Genomic DNA, 16102 nt, shown 5'->3' with positions numbered 1-16102 from the left:
CTATATTGCGCGCCAAAGGAGATAGAGACTGGATCCTCAAGCATCTCGTAGCTCTGTGCGTGTGCCGTCCGTCCCGTCGTGGGCCGCATTGCTGCCCGCAGAAAGCGGCTCTATGTCCCTCTTTGCGCCCTTTTTCTCTGGCGCTGACTCCTCATCCTCGCTGCCGCCACTGCTGCTGTCCCGACTGCTGTGCTGCACCACGCTATTGCTGACGGAATGCGATGCGATATAGCTGGCCCACTGGCGGGTCGGCACACGTGCGTCCATCATCTCCGAAATCTCTTCCAGGGACCTGCCCCTTGTCTCAGGAATGCAAAAGTAGACGAACGCCATCGCAAATAGCGTGCCGACACCATAGATCCAGCCGATCTGTGCGTTGAGCCCAGCGCTGTAGAAGAGGTAGGGCAGCGTGAACGTCACCGCCCATGCGATAACGAAGAAGCCAGCGGTGCCGACACCGAGGTGCTTGCTCTTGTTCTTGCCCGTGCTGAGCTCGGACGCGACGACCCACGCGAGGGGCCCCCAGGCGACGTTGAAGAAGAAGACATAGACGCAGATCATCGCGGCAATCGTTCTCGACTCGTTGACGGTGCGCTCGCCGCTCGTAATCGTCCCGATGCCACCGCAGACAAAGAGGCTGATGAACATCGGCACTGAGGTCCACAGCAGCAGCGTGCGGCGGCCGAGACGATTGACGATAAAGAACGAGCAGATCACACCAACCACCTCGATGATATCGACGATGATTGTGATGAGAAAAGGATCCTCAATGTTAATTGCCTGCAGGAACGTCGTCGTGTACGAGAAGATAACTGCAAGTTATGGAAACCTGTCTCAGCTCATTGTCGACTGCGAGCGCTTCAGTCATTTTCAGTTGCAGCTCTCACATTGAACCCCTCCAATCTGCTGGCACACAAGTATACCAAAGGTGCAGAGGAACTTGCGCAGCTCTACGCCCTTGAACATGGTCTTCCATCCGTTTTCGCCATCACTGTTGAGCGCCTCCTCGTCCTCTTTGGCCTGCTTGAAGAGCGCAAACTCGCGCTGAACAATCTCCGCGACATCAGGTGCACCCTTATTGATCCGCCGCAAGCTCTTCAGCGCTGCATCCTCTCGGCCCTTGTAAATGAGCCAGCGTGGGGACTCGGGCAGGACCAGCAGGCCAAGGAAGATGAGCAGGACGATGAGAAGGTTCAAGCCGATCGGGATGCGGTATGCGGCTGTGGAGTCGATGTCCTTAGTACCCTGGTTAACCGCCGCGCCGATGACCTGCCCTATGGCGAGCAGCAGCTGCCAGCATGAGACTGCGATAGAACGGATGCTAGTGGGGGCGATTTCGCTCAAATAGAGCGGCGTGCCGTTCGCGACGAGTCCAATGCCGACACCCAAGATGGCTCGACCAGTCGCGAAAACGCCGATGGAGGACGTGGTGGCGATTTGAAAGATGGCACCGATACCGACACCTGTCGCGGCGGCGAAGAAGACACCTTTTCGTCCGGCCCAGTCGCCGATAAAGGCAGCAAGAATGCACCCGACCACCTCACCTGCTTGTACCAGTGAGGTGAGCAGCGAGGTCATGCTCGGGGACAGCTCCGTTTTACCATCTTGTGCAAAGTCACGGTTGAAACCAGACTGGCCCAGGATCCCGGTAAAGTCTAAAAGACGCAGCGGGTGACGAGAACACTGGTCAGCATGGTGCTGTTGTCTGGCTATTTGTACACGGTTTGCCTCCACTCACAGGTTCCATCGTAGCCGTAGAGTACAGCGCCGAGCACCGCGATGGAGCACAAGAATGCTGGCCGCAGGTTCTTACGCTGGAAGATAGGCTCGCTTGTCGAGGTGGTAGGCGCAACTGCACCACCCATGGTGAGTCAGAGGCTTATAAAAGAGGGGGACTTAGGGTGCCTGCGCGGTGGTGAAGGAATTACCTCGTTGTGACAGGATGTGGGCATTTATAAGGGGAATAGCAGAAAAAAAAGGGGGGGAGGCAAAGCTGGAGGGAAGACGAGGATTAGGGGGAGAGGAGAATGAGATGGAGAAGAGGATATATATGCAATTGTTCTTCCAACTCGTTATTCCTCCAGGTATTCATCGATCGTATGTCTGTACACCTAGGAGGTTCGGCAATGGGATACATGTCGTCATTGGCCACTACTGGCCGAAAGTCAATCACTTGAGAGCCCTGGCACTCTGGCAGCCTGTCCCAGTCTGGCCTAGGTTCCCAGGCCCCTCCCATCTTCTTCGTCTGTCTTGGAGGCGACTTTGGAGGTATTTGCACGTCGGTCGACCGCAAGCTTCCACGGGCTTTCCAGGGATTGCAAGAGCTGTATCTGTGCCTGCCTGCGAGCACAATTGCAGGTGCCGCGGCACGGGCGGCCCACAGAAGTCATGTATGTGGTCAAAATTATACCCATCATTGGTTCCTTGTCCGCTTGGACCCTGTTCCCTGTTGGAGCATTCGTTTGGAAAGTTTTGTCGTAGCCTTCTCCCTTGTGAGACATGACTGAGCTAGACCGAAAGCCGTTGGAGACATCTCAAGTGCCAGTCTCATCCAGGACCTCCTTGTCCAACCCCCACACCTTCCGACATATGCAAACTCAGCTGTGGCCTTCTGAGCCTGGGGACCCCTAAAGCGGGAAAATAAACATTCGGGCGATCGGGACGAACTGGTGAACTTCAACATCGACAAATGCTGAAGCAAATGCCTGCAATCACGGAGAGGTGATCTTTTTGACGGCGCCAAGAGTCAGCACAAGAATCAAGCACGGCAGCAGGCGGTAGTCAGTGCAAGACAGTCGCTTGCAGCTAACTCATCCGAAGAGAAGACAGATTGTCGGCAGCCAGAAGGGTCGGCAAGTGTCAACGGGTCGAGCGAGTCGCCACCCCTCGCCGCTCACTGGTTTGCCTCGCGCCCTCGCCAGCTGTGCAGCACAATCGTGCCAATGCAGGCAATTGTCATCGTCATCGCCATCTTCAAACTCTAAACTTTCGTCCTGCCCTGAATCCTGCTGTCCAGTACTTCGTCACAGCACCTTCCTTGATTATTCACCATGACATCATTCCATCAAAACTTGCCATATCTTTGCGTGAATTGGCCGCGGCTTTAGCGTCGATTGTGGGAACCTTTGTTAGCGCGCTCCTTTCTTTTTTATGAATCAATCCAATTTATCACATCTACAGCCTCTTGCCTCATCTCAAGGGAGTAGATTTCGTCAAGACCAAAGCCACTTACGTAATACGGGACTTTCGGCCGCACAAGCTGGCAATTGTTGGCAAGCGCACCAGAAAAAGAGTGTCTACAAGGCTGACTTCGCTGCCGTTTCGGCGCCAGCTCGGATCCTGTTTAAGTCATCGACAGGAACGGATCACTGGCGGAAAGAACGACACAGCCAACCCTATAATAGCATCCTAGTTGGTGCGGTGTTTCGGCATGCAGCTTGCACCGAATGCCCGGTATGTGTTTGAGGTTAGGGTTATAGCCCCTTTGGCAGGTTAGAGAGGGACACGACACCTATGACGCAAAACGACAAACGATCGGTCAACATCAGCTGCAACAAGCCGTCCATGGTACTCCCATCTCGGGGCAACTGTGATTTTTTAAAGACCTGACAGGTGGTCCTAGATGGTATTCTTACCTACCAAGCATCACCAATGCTACGATGAAGCGTGCCAACGCAGCCGGATTGAAACTCTCGCTGCCGAGTCTCGTTCTGGGCGATCAGCATGCCGCCGCTTCCTCCGCTGCCAATTCCTCCTCACTCCCACCCTCCTCCGACGCAGTCGCAGCTGGTCAGGAGTCTGGCCATGTGCAAGAGTCTGGAGTGCTCGAGCCATCGTCTCTGAGCAAGAGTGAATGGGAAGGAAAGGAATCGGAGTCGAATGTCGCGGCGGGGGTACCTAAGCCGACTCGCGAAGGCGAGTCGCAAAGTTCTCGTGGTTCCGTCTGGCTGCGACTCTTCCGTCGACGTCGAGCTGGCGAAGATCGAAGAAGCATCTATAATGCAGATTCTCCGTTGAAGCCGGCCCGTTCCCGCAAGCGGAACCCTATAGCATCTTCCATCCTCGCTTCGATCCCGCAATTTAGCAACCCACGCGTGTACACATATTCGAACAACATGCACCAGGCCGGCGAGCCGCTCGATCCGCTGTTGACCGCTCAGTACGACGAGCCAGAAATAATCCAGGATTTTGCAGAAGCCCTGATGGGTGATGACGCCGGGATGAGCGAAACTGCCGAGTCAGAAGTGGTCATTGTCGAACACTCTGCCGCCAAGGGACAAGTCGACGCACAGACTGACGCCGACGTAGAAGCGGACGCAAAGGACGTGCAAACGGAGGTGAAGAGAGCATGGAGGGACAAGGCGCCTGTGATCTGCGAGGGAGAGAATATGCGTCTCGGAAGGTCCAACCAGAATGCAGAACAAAATGGAAAAGTCTTAGCGCAAAAGGGGCACGCGCTTCGAGAGCGCATTTTTGCAAGTCAATCCGGCTTTGTTTCAGGCTCGCCTTCATCCACACCGCAGCGAAGTAGCTCATCTGGAGCAGCGCTGAGCACAAAATCAGTAAAGAAAAACACCAGGAACACTAGGACTAATAGCGAGCTCTTCCTTTCTGCCGCATCGGACTTTGCGCCGATCCGCGAGCGACGAGGGCCATCGCCCAGTCACAGCCATCATCATCAACATCACCACCATCACTCGCGCTCACAGAGCAAATCCAAATCGGCCAAGCACTCTTCGCACCCTAAGCTGCATGGCATAGATAACGGCTCGCGCGAGGGTCTGCTCTTTACGCTTCTGCGTTTCCCCCTGCTGCTCGCCATTTTCCTAACGATCGCGCTGGAGTTCAGCCTATACGTCCTGACGCGGCAGGTCGTCAACCTGGTGGAGTATGCGATCGCGTGGCGCGGCCGTAAGGGAGAGTTGCGCAAGGAGCTGCGGCGTGCTGAGACGTGGAGGGACTGGAAGCACTGGGCGCTGGAGATGGATTCGTTCGCGGGGTACGAAAAGTGGAAGGAACGCGACGCGAGCGGCCTCTATGACTGGATTCTCGTCAAGAAAGTCTGCAATTCCTTGCGTGTGTTTCGGCAGAAGGAAGAGGCGGAGAAGCTGATCGGTGTGCTCGACCTGTGCGTTCGCAACAACTTTGCTGGGGTGGAAGGATTCAGGCTGTACAGCGAGACCTTTTGGGGAACTAAACACCTGATCGAAAATTATGTCGACGAGGTCGAAAAGGGATTGGAGTACATTCAAAGAACAGATAAGGTCTGTTCTCCCGCAACGTACCATCTTCCTAGACCGGGGTGCTGACAATGACTTTCACTTCTCCGCGCAGCTTTCGCTGGAAGCAAAGCGAGCTTTCTATCGCACTGCTAAGAAGAACCTTGGCACCAGCGCCCTTTGTCTCAGCGGCGGAGCAAGTTTTGGCTACTGTAAGTTGAGATGGAAGTGTCGCAGTCAAGCTCCGACTCTAACGGGCTCTGCATCTGCCCCTTTTCTGTTTCCTTGAACCAATGCACAGACCACTGCGGAGTCGTCCGCGCGTTGCTGGATGCTAACCTGCTGCCCAAATACGTATCCGGCACCTCTGCCGGCGGCCTCATCGCCGCGTTGACGTGCACACGGCACGACTCGGAGCTGAAAGTTCTGATGGTGCCCGAGCTGGCGGACCGCATCAACGCCTGTGAAGAGTCCATCCTGACGTGGGGCCCGCGCGTCTGGCGCATTGGTGCGCGGTTCGAAGCGAAAAGTTTTGCGCAAAAAGCGCAGTTTTTCACCATGGGCAGCACCACTTTCATGGAGGCGTACAAGCGCACTGGCAAGGTGCTCAACATCAGCGTCATCCCGGCTGATCGCCATTCGCCCGTCAAATTGCTCAACTATGTTACAAGTCCCGATTGTGTCATCTGGAGCGCCTTGCTCGCGTCCGCTGCTGTTCCCGGTATTGTGAGTAATCATTGGCATGGTATCCGGGTTATGTGCAAGACGACGCATTCATCCGACTTTGCCTGTCACCAGCTCAATCCGATCTGCCTGATGCAAAAGACCAAATCAGGACGAGTAATCCCGTGGAACTGGGGACACCGATTTAAGGATGGTTCACTGCGCATGGACATTCCGCTACAAGAGCTGCAGTCGCTTTACAATGTCAATTATCCAATTGTCTCTCAAGCCAACCCACACGTGCACCTCTTCTTTTTTGCTCCCAAGGGTATGCCAGGACGACCGGTCGCGCACCGCAAGGGCAAAGGATGGAGGGGCGGTTTCTTCCTCAGTGCAGCGGAGCACGTGCTCAAGCTGCACCTGTCGATGAACTTCAAAGTGATTAGGGACTTGGACTTGATGCCCAAGCTACTCGGGCAGGACTGGAGCTCTACGTTCCTCCAGGCGTTCAGCGGAGCCGTCACCATCTGGCCCAAGACGCGCGCGTGGGACTGGTTGCGCCTTCTGTCTGACCCGGATCGGCAGGAGCTGAAGCGCATGATCCACGTCGGCCAGTCTGTCACCTTTCCTAAGCTTGTGAGTTGGAGGGGAAGTAGATCTTTGAAGTGCGAATCTCACCAATTATGCGCCCCTCTACTGACCAGCACATGATCGAGAACCGTGTGCGACTAGAGCGTGCCGTCGAGCAAGGGCGCAAAGCTTGCCGCGCGGCGTTGAAAGCGCGCGATCGTGTGAACGGGTCAGGTGGTGATGCTGGAGGTAATGCTGCACGAGGAGGCGGAGGCCGAGGAGTGTCGACATCGGGTGGAGAACCTCTGCCGGCTGATGCCAATTTGGCGGGCGGCGGTCCCTCGACGGGCCAAATGACCGACACGGACGGCGAGGAGTTCTCCTTCTTTGCCTTGCAGCGCTCTGCTTCGTCAAAAGACCGGCTCAAAGAACTTCGACGGCGACGGTCCAAGGAGCAACAGGAAACAGACTCCTGCGGTGCGGCCTCTTCCGCCGACGGTCACGGCCACGGTCACAGGAATGCTAATGGCGATGCCAGAGACCGGACTAGCCACCCAGGTACAAGCGCCTCGACACCTGGCACGGACGGTCTCCCAGGCGTGGACTGCGTCCCGGCGGAGATCGGATCGCGCAACATGCCCTTCGGCAAAGCGGGTAAACAACAGGCGTGCAGACGAGCCGCGCGCTCGAACCTCGGCTTGTCGATCGAGATTGGCGCCAGCACGGACGATGGTGAGGGCTTGGAAGCTGGGTTCGCTGCTGCTGCTGGGGAGGAGGGGGAGGAAGAGGAGGAGCCGTTGACCGCTGCGGACCTGACTCCGCATCGGCGTCGCATGAGGAGAGCCGGAACTCACGGAGACGCCGGACGCTGCAAAGTCGGTGCGATCCGCAGCGGTCGGAGATTGAGCGGCAGCAGCAGTAGCAGAAGAATCAGTGCCGCCGTCACCGCTGCGGGTGGGCATACGTGCTACGCGGATCGCGGCTCAATCAGCGCGGGTGGGAGCGTGATCTGGCAGGATCAGGATCAGCTTGCCGGTCGCGGCGATGGAGAGGACAGAGAGAGCGATAGCGACAGCAGCTCTTCCGCCAACGATGCGGAGGATCCTCGACCTGCGGGGGCGGGCATCCTGGAGGAGTGCTAATATGTGTGATGGCCTCGCCGTCTCCCTCCCTACCGCAGAAGGCGGGCATCGAGCAGATCACTCAGATGGACATCGTGTCTGGCCTTTGCAAGTAGCATGAGTATTTGCCTGCACACATGTATTTTTATTTCTCTAGACTGTCAATGCATAACATTGATCGAATGCTGTAAGAATCGTTGCAGTCGACCTGTGCAGCATACGGGCTACCGACGCGGCCAATCCAATCCATGTATGCATCTACGTTCTAAGCCCTTCTCCCTCGCCACCTAGACGCGACCGGGCGGTCCGGGCCTCGACCTCTATTGCTCAATCAGCAACGACAAATATCCTGGCGCGAGAATGTGGCAGAAGAGCCGCCACTGCCGCAGGAGGAGAGGGAGACAAGGGTTTCATCGAGCACAGGACAGACAGACGGCTGTCAGGCAAAAGTTGTTACGCAGCCTAGGAGTTCAGCATGCCAGAGGTGTGCGGGAGTCCATGTATGACATGTCCTCGTATCCGAGCGCGGCGGCTTAGCCCACGCTGGCACACGCAGATCTGATATGTGGAGGAGCGTTGACATGCATTGCGACACGGCCGACTTTGAGGTGCCTCTCGCGGGGTCCTGTACCCTGAGAAGGCTGATGAATGGTTCCCCCCGTCCTCGCAGCACGACGCGAGCTCCTCGTCGGAACGATTGCCAATTCTACAATTGACAAGCAAGAATGCCTCCCTCGCTCCTTGGCGGGTTTCCATGGCTTAGTATCCAACAGGGGGGATGCGCCTGATTACGCATAGGTTATCCAGGGTTGCCGTTAGTCGCGATAGAGGTTGACGCATTCGAGAGGCGTGTGCGTCCATACCATCGTTGCGGAAAAGTTTTTCCTCGGCTCGTTCATTCGGTAAACTTTATGTAATCATTGAGTGAGCCTTCTTGGGGCCTGGCCTGGCATAGGACCAGTCTTCTGTGAATGCGCCGCTGCACTGCTGGAAAAGCTGGCCTCCTGGTACTCAGCGAGCAGCTGGGGGCGGCGCTGCGACGTCTCCGTGTCTGCCGGGGGGCAGCAGGGCACACAGGACGCGTCGCGGGAGCAGGCGGAGTGAGTGCCCTTGCAGCCTGCATACGATAGAGTACACCATCCGTTTTAATAAACCAACTAACTGCCTTCAGCAAGGCAGCGTCCACCAACCCTGGGAAAAGGTAACATTTCACGCACGCCACTGCCAGGAGAGTAAGCGCGTGGGCGGCCGGCCACACAAGGCTCTGTGTCAGCAAGCGAACGTCGCAACTGTGAGAGCGAAACGTTGGCTCATTTTTAATTATAATCAATGTGCTGTGGGTTGTGCGCCGTGCAGCAGCAAATGCAGCGGGTGGAACCGGACTGGTTTACATTCATTTCGATGACTTGGCGGCCTTTCACAGCTACTGATGGGTGTGCTTGCTGCAACGCACGCTCGAAATGAACGCAAGGCTAACTTGTATAGTAATTACTACATGCACCTACTATATAAAGGGTGGTCGGAATTCTGCTCAATAGTCGTGCTCGCCTCACATGATATACATATTGATACCATCTCTGTCGGTTCTGCCCTCAATCTCACCGCGGCTCCCACCAGACAGACAGATCGACGGGCGGATGGGAGCGCACCGCCTCGCCGCCATCTCTCGCATCACCTATTCTCCCTGACACTAGATCATTTTGAAAGGCTGCCGCCGTGTCCAACAAGGGTGTGCGAAAGGAGCTTCATTCTCTTCCATTCTGCCAGGATTTCACTCTTATATCTCACGGTGAAAATCTACATTTAAGTGTCTAGGACTTTCTCTCTGCGTATCTCTCTTTCTGCATCGTCTGCTCCGGCTTTGGTACGACAGCTCCGTTCTTGCAAGCACATCTGAAAGCCCACGACCGAAATCAATGGCTCCCATCGCAACGGACGCCGAGGCGTTTGTATCTGCCCATCAGGATGGCGTCGACTTTATCGTTGTCGGCGGTGCGTCGCCTAGACTGCTGCTAGGATTTCCTCCAGGGCGAGCGGGGGGCCTGATTACTCTTTGTTCAACTTGCTTCCACAGGTGGCACAGCAGGCTTGGCCGTCGCCGTACGCCTGTCCGAAGACCCCAAGGTGACGGTCGCCGTGCTCGAGAGCGGCGGCTCGGCATTGACACCGGACACGGGCGAGCCGAACGACCCGCGCATCGACACGCCAGGTATGTTTGGGGCTGGCCTGATGACCGAGTTGGAGTGAGTTACCCGTCAGCATGGAGGCATGCCGCGCTTAACTTTCCTGAGTGACGCATGCCGCTTGTTCAAGTCCAGCTGGAAGTTGCACAGCGAACCCGGGAGCGGCGCAAACGAAGGCGTGCCGAGCACTTATTATCCACGCGGCAAGGTCCTGGTGAGTGACTCCACTCCTACCGCATCGAGCCTCTGCATTTTGCGCTGCCGAGCTCATACCACTTGTCTTGCGTCGTGGCACGCAGGGCGGAAGCTCGGCGCTGAATTTTCTCGTCTACGACCGTGCCTCGTCGGTCGAGTACGACGGCTGGGAGCAGCTCGGCAACAAAGGCTGGAACTGGGATACACTCTACCGCTACATGCGCAAGGCCGAGCACTTCCACCTACCCTCGCCCGTCACTGCTGAGGCTCTGCACATCAAGCCCGATGCGAAGGACTACGGCAATAGCGGCCCAATCCAAGTCAGCTTCCCCCTGTACGTCGGAGAGCAGACTCGGAATTGGATCCTGGCGCTGGAGAGCCTGGGTATCCCGCGCAATGATCACAGCCTCGCGGGCAACAATGTTGGGGCAAGCGTGCAGCCGAGCATAATCGATCCGCGCGATTCAACGAGGAGCTACGCCGCCAGCGCGTACCTCGGCCCCAATCTCGGCCGGCCCAACTTGCGGATCCTCACAGGTGCCACCGTCGAGCGGATCGAGTTTGCGCCAGGCGACGCACACCAGGAGCCGCTTGTCGCGGCAGGTGTCACCTTTGTCGCCACCGCTGGCGGCAGTGAGGGCAAGCGCTTCACGCTACGCGCTGGCAGGGAGGTCATCCTTTCTGCCGGCACCGTCTTCAGTCCCGCAATTCTCGAGCGCTCAGGTGTCGGCGCTGCCTCTGTGCTCTCGAAGGCCGGCGTGCCCGTTCGGCTTGAACTGCCTTCTGTAGGCGAGGGCATGCAGGATCACACGTACAGCTCCGTCACCTACGAGCTCAAACAGGGTAGCGTGACGCTCGACTCGCTGCGCAACGACCCCGCGTTTGCCAAGGAGCAGCAGAGCCTGTACAAGCTCAACGACCCAGAAAAAGGCAGCATCTTCACCGAGGGCGTGCCGACGGTCGCCTACATCTCGCTCGAGGAGCTGGTCAACGGTGATAAGGACGAGGTGGCTAGGCTCATCAAAGAGGCTGACAATTACGTCGAGAGCCAGAGGGACAAGTCGTACGTCGCCACATTGGAGAAGCAGCTTGAATGGCTCAAAAAGTACCCAGATCAAGTCGGACAGATGGAGCTGTGAGTCTAACTTTGCACACACAAACACACACAGACCACCTTCCTATTGCTGACAGTCCCACTGCATTTTCTCCGCAGGATCGGCGTCGACGGGTACTTCGCGACGAGCGGCGCACCAGATCCCGGAAAGAACTACCTCACGCTCCTCGCCGCGCAGCAGCACCTCTTCTCACGTGGCTCGATTCACATCAGCTCCGCTGACGTCGCGGTCGCACCGACGATCCACACTGGCTACTTTAGTGCGCCATGGGACCTCGCTGTCGCGACCGCCGGCACCAAGTTCCTGCGCAAGATTGCCACGACGCAGCAGTATGCGCGCCAAATTGAGCGCGAAGTCGTCCCCGGCCCCGACGCCGATCTCGAAGAGTACACGCGAACCGTCGGCACGACGACAGAGTATCACATCACCTCGACCGCCAGCATGCTCCCGCGCGACAAGGGCGGCGTCGTCGATCCCGAGCTCAAAGTTTATGGTCTTAAGAATGTTCGAGTGTCAGTTACTAGACCGCCCTGTCGAGCGCACATGCTGTACTGTTCCTACCTGCTGACATGCTTTCCCTTGCACAGTGTCGACGCGTCTATCATCCCCGTCAACGTCTCGGCGCACATCCAAGCGACTGTGTACGGCATCGCCGAAGCAGCGGCCGACATCATCAAGCGCGCGCACGGATTGCAGGCGTCCGCAGAGCTAGCGGCGCAGCAAGTCAGCAGGCACGTCGAGACCAAGCTTGATCTCGACGCGCACAACGTCGCGCCAACCGTCACGGCCAGCAGCTGAGCGTGTGCTTCCTCATGGGGCGGGTCCTCAAGCCAAAAAAACAGTTGCGTCTACGTATGGTGATGAAGCGGACATCGCTGATCCTGCTGAAGTTGTGTTCTCTTTCCTCGCCATTTTTTTATTGTGGTTCCATCGACCCGTTGCTCATGATACCCCGTACATCTCGGTTGATATATGGGTTTCAAGATACTATGTGCAAGTCATTTTCGGGATCTGTCATAAAGCGGTTTTAAGCTGCTTGTAGGAAGAACAAAAAAGTGCGAGCGCTTGGCAGCTTCGACGCCGCGCCGAGAGATGGCGGAGCAAATGTCTTCAATGATCACAGCTCATAGCATCCAAATGGCCGGAAAAAATCTCGTTCTGCGAGCACCGCAAGTTACCCTTGAAAGTAACCCCAACGCTCTCCTCGGGTTGGCGGCCGAACGTGCACGTCTCTTCGATGGTCGCGCACAAGTGCAGTAGCTCTACATTGGACATCGTGATGATCCTTGCCAGCGCTGGGGGCTCTTCCGGCTTGAACTCGTCGTACCCGTCGTGTTGGAACGCGATCGCGGGGCGAACGACTACCGCCGTCCTGGCACGTGATGCATCGAATCCGCTCGTGCCCGAGTACCTCGCGGAGCAGCTCGGCCCTGCGCGCTTCGATGTCCAGCGTGCACGGCGCACCGCGGGTCGTCAGCCGGATTCAGTCGTCCTGTCGCGCGACGAAGAGCAAGGGATGCATGTGCTACACGCTAGGCTCGAATGTTCCGAATTTATCTTACGTGTTGTACGCGAGGGTCCGTCCGCTTGCGTCGCCCGGACGTGGAACGAGTTGGGCCGAGTCGAACAGCAGTCCCGGACACAAGCCCTTGACCCACAACTCATAGATGCCGTCGCTGCCCTCGACCAAGAGCAACAGCATGCGCTCTTTGGCGCGACGGTCAGACTTGAAATGGGGCAAGTTGCCAGTCGTCCAGTCAAATGTGAGTAGCAGGCTGCTTTTCCCCGTTGTGCTGTGTCCTTGGGGCATGGCGATCATCAACGCTCGTTCCCCGCCACCGAGGCACGTGGGGCACGTGAAGCGCTCAAAGTCCAAGGAACACCACAGCGGCTCGGTCAGGTGCGTCTCGATCCACAGCGCACGCGGTGTGCCGCCGGTGGTGAGTCCGACCCAGTCGTCTTGGCGTGAGACGACAATCAGCAAGCCCGATCCGTACTGCACCAATGGAGGCGCTTTGCGGAACAAAACGCCCGTGCCCTAGGCGATTGTCTCACGGCTTGCGTCACCTGGAGACCGTTCGAGCTTGACTGTATCGCGCAGCAAGCCGGGGAGAGGGAAAGGGGGGCTGCCTTTGAAATACAGCTCCTAGAGGCACAGCTCCCCGCTTCTCTCATGTGTGCGAGAATGGAGGGAGCAAGTAGCTCTCGACGTGCTCGTCAGCTTTGAGCAGCGGAGATGAAGAGGTGTTTTATTTTAGCCTGATTCATTCTGCTAAGCAAAAGATGCGAATATCCACACTGACACATTCCAAACCTCAGTGGTGCTATACCCTTGGTAGATTTCAAGCCCTGCACGCTTGAAAAGTGCGGTAGGCTGTGCATTAGCAGGTGCGCTACCCTTTAACACATATACGACGCAGCTGTGCGTACGTGCGTACGTGTGTACGCGTTTACCCCCCTCCCTTTCTGTTGCTTTTTTACCGGCCGGAGTTCCTACTTCCCCCCTCTGCATCGCCACCCTACAAGTCGATGTCGATTTCGCGCAGGACAAGTGCGCAGATTGCCTCCAACGTTGCCGGCAGAGCGTAGAGCATATTCGCGCGCGCGGCTGCAATGATGTTGCCAATATCCTCTTGGCCGGGACTGCGACACCGTGGATCGTCGTTGAGCAGGTTGAACGCGAGTGATACGCCCAGCATCAACATAGTCTACACTTGAGAATGTATCGAGACATGAAATGTTCGCTGCAACAGGTAGTTCTGCATAACTTGACTTGAAGACATAAGTAAGCTAGCGCGTCCCACGCACTGTGGTGATCAGGTGACACGTAGCTCGCATCGCCCTGAGGGTTGCAAAATGCCACTGCAGAACATCCATCGCACGCGCACTGGCGCTCATGAACCTGATTGGTAGCACAGTTGGCTGACCGGTACTTCCAGGTGAACAAAGCAGTGCAATGTTTTTCGGTGGATGGTCCCATAAGTCTCATTCAGCTACGCCCATTTTCGAGCGCTGTTACTGTGAGATTGGAGGTGCATGAGAGGCGTACTGAGGGTGGGACTCATTGGGTAGTGACAGCACTTTGGTCCGCTTATTGCTCGCACCGGGGCTGATCTGCTGCTTGCCGAGCGTTTTCTGCAACATCGTGGCCAATCCTGTGTCTAGGCCGTGGTGAGGACGGCTCTGCTGTTTTGCTGCGAGTTCAGATCCGCAGCACGTGCGGTGCACTGGACGGGAATCAAGGATTGCACGGAGCAGCCAAACGAGTTGAATGCAAACAAGGGAGTAGATTGTTTGCGTGGCAGAGACGAGGAACGTGATGACGAATGGCTTTTGCTCGGGTGTGCGATAATGAGGGAGGTCAGGTAGAAAGGAGAGCGCGACTGCTTGAGCTTTTGTTGCTGTTTGCACGTGCACATTTGTAACTCGTCAGCTGGTTCTTACAAGCTTTTTGAATAGCACACGGCGCATGACACGCACCCGAACTTGTGAAAAGCCAAGGTCCAAAGATGTGAAACCTTGCCTTCGCTTGATGGGAAATTGCATGGGAGAAAAAAAGGGGGGTGAGATGCCTTTTTGGTCCAGAAGCGCAGGCATTCGAGCAGATCTGCAGGATGTTTTTCCGAAGAATTGTACCGTGGGCGCTTCTTTTCTGGGGCTAGTGCATCAGCTGCGCTTGTAAGGGCCGGGTAAGTTAGAGGGCGCCTTTCTGAATTAGACATGGGCTAAAGTCTGCGGGTCGCTATGGGATGACGAGGACGATAGGTGCGCATCCGAATCACGATGGAATCGCGAGGTCGTTTTTGCATCTGCTGGGCGCTCTCGCTGTGGTTGTGAGCACCACCTTCGGCACCTCCCACCGATGCGCCGAACCGTCGCTGCATGTCAAAATTAAAGTAAGGAGATAAGGGGAAAGGAATTGCGAGTAGCTCTGGACAATGCTTGATAGATCGAAAGATCGATATGTTGAAGCACTGGCAGGCAAGGCCTTATTGCTAACGGAATAATTGCTCAGCAGAAACCAGACCACAGGAACAGTAAGCCTCGACCTGTCAAAGGCTCAAAGTACATGATACAGAGGCACTTATCAGATTGAAGGCAAAGGGCAGAAAGTGCATGCAAAAAGGGCCTTCGCGTCAATCATTCGTCCGTATTGCCTGGTACTTGTGCTCTCCCGCATTGATCCCGCGATCATTTGAGAAATATACCACAGCGCACGGGGGGCCTTCGCATAGAAGCTGGGTAGTGGATATGGATGCTGAAACCTGCTGGAGCTTCCCGAAAAATTGTCAAAGAATAGGATTATATGGCAGGGCCAGGCGAGGTGGTTCCCGACAATGCGGGCGGGTCTTATGCCTAATGGATATGCTGGCTTGGCGGTAGCGTCAGGCGCAAATCGTGACATTTCGAGACACTGATGCGCTGGCGTAGTGGAGAAATGGTCCATACGTAATCAGCCTCCTTCGGCGCCACTGCAAGCACGCTAGCGCTGTCCAAGTAGGCCATTTTGGGGATATGAACTGACCAAGGCAAGCAACTGTTGGATATGATGGCAAATGGCGGATCCTGGCGGATTGTGCTGACTGCTGAATGCTGAATACTGAACGGTGATGAGTTACATGCAGCATCTCGGCTCCGTGCGGGCGAGGCAAGCGGTTGCGGCAGTCTGACCGCCGTACATGCTATATGGTGGGAAGCTGTCTGGGGCGATGGGGAGGCAGCGGAGACAGAAAGAGAGAGTGCGTGTGTGGAGCTGACACATACCCACGCTAACGAGTTGGGCCAGGTGGATTGAATGTATGCCTCCCGTTAGAAGGATTAGAGCAGAATGTATGACCCTGTTTGTCAACAGCTTCATCAGCCATCCTCTCACCGTCCAACACCACTACGGACCACCTACAACGGCACATGCTTATAGCTTGGCTCGGCATGTCGCACTCGTGCGCACCGGATGCGCGCCTCCGAAGAGCTGTACTCGTAATATCTGCTTCGGTAGGGCGCATCTTCCGCTGGATCCTTCCTGAGTCGTGAAACAA

General features: G+C 56.4%; 5 protein-coding genes across 5 annotated transcripts; 3 read left to right on the top strand and 2 right to left on the bottom strand.

Annotated features, from left to right (window-relative positions):
• Positions 1-30: 30 nt before the first annotated feature.
• Positions 31-2039, bottom strand: K437DRAFT_110510 (general substrate transporter). Its single transcript, XM_013387975.1, has 3 exons — positions 1739-2039; positions 888-1655; positions 31-812 (listed from the first exon to the last, which is right to left on the bottom strand). Exons 1-3 carry the CDS (start codon positions 1863-1865, stop codon positions 37-39), a joined length of 1671 nt encoding a protein of 556 aa, XP_013243429.1. The 5' UTR covers positions 1866-2039; the 3' UTR covers positions 31-36.
• A 1512-nt stretch (positions 2040-3551) lies between these two features.
• On the top strand, positions 3552-6728 carry K437DRAFT_110490 (patatin-domain-containing protein). Its single transcript, XM_013387974.1, has 4 exons — positions 3552-5264; positions 5335-5431; positions 5521-5945; positions 6018-6728. The coding sequence occupies exons 1-4, from the start codon at positions 3660-3662 to the stop codon at positions 6591-6593; spliced, it is 2703 nt and encodes a 900-aa protein (XP_013243428.1). The 5' UTR covers positions 3552-3659; the 3' UTR covers positions 6594-6728.
• Positions 6729-9489: 2761 nt separating this feature from the next.
• K437DRAFT_262743 (GMC oxidoreductase) lies at positions 9490-11864 on the top strand (the record flags this gene model as incomplete). Its single annotated transcript, XM_013387973.1, has 6 exons — positions 9490-9565; positions 9648-9816; positions 9892-9970; positions 10056-11086; positions 11165-11578; positions 11654-11864. 6 exons carry the CDS (start codon positions 9490-9492, stop codon positions 11862-11864), a joined length of 1980 nt encoding a protein of 659 aa, XP_013243427.1.
• Positions 11865-12303: 439 nt separating this feature from the next.
• Positions 12304-13108, top strand: K437DRAFT_268195 (uncharacterized protein; the record flags this gene model as incomplete). The annotated part of the gene is made up of 2 exons (XM_013387972.1): positions 12304-12633; positions 12734-13108. The coding sequence occupies 2 exons, from the start codon at positions 12304-12306 to the stop codon at positions 13106-13108; spliced, it is 705 nt and encodes a 234-aa protein (XP_013243426.1).
• A 1675-nt stretch (positions 13109-14783) lies between these two features.
• Positions 14784-14963, bottom strand: K437DRAFT_256288 (uncharacterized protein). The gene has a single exon (XM_013387971.1). It carries the CDS (start codon positions 14948-14950, stop codon positions 14792-14794), a length of 159 nt encoding a protein of 52 aa, XP_013243425.1. The 5' UTR covers positions 14951-14963; the 3' UTR covers positions 14784-14791.
• Positions 14964-16102: the final 1139 nt, after the last annotated feature.

The sequence above is a fragment of the Tilletiaria anomala genome (genome assembly GCF_000711695.1).
Source record: "Tilletiaria anomala UBC 951 chromosome Unknown K437scaffold_37, whole genome shotgun sequence".
Classification (NCBI taxonomy): Eukaryota; Fungi; Basidiomycota; class Exobasidiomycetes; order Georgefischeriales; family Tilletiariaceae; genus Tilletiaria; species Tilletiaria anomala.
The sequence above is the reverse complement of the archived record's forward strand: the minus strand, read 5'-3'. Positions and strand labels throughout refer to the sequence as shown.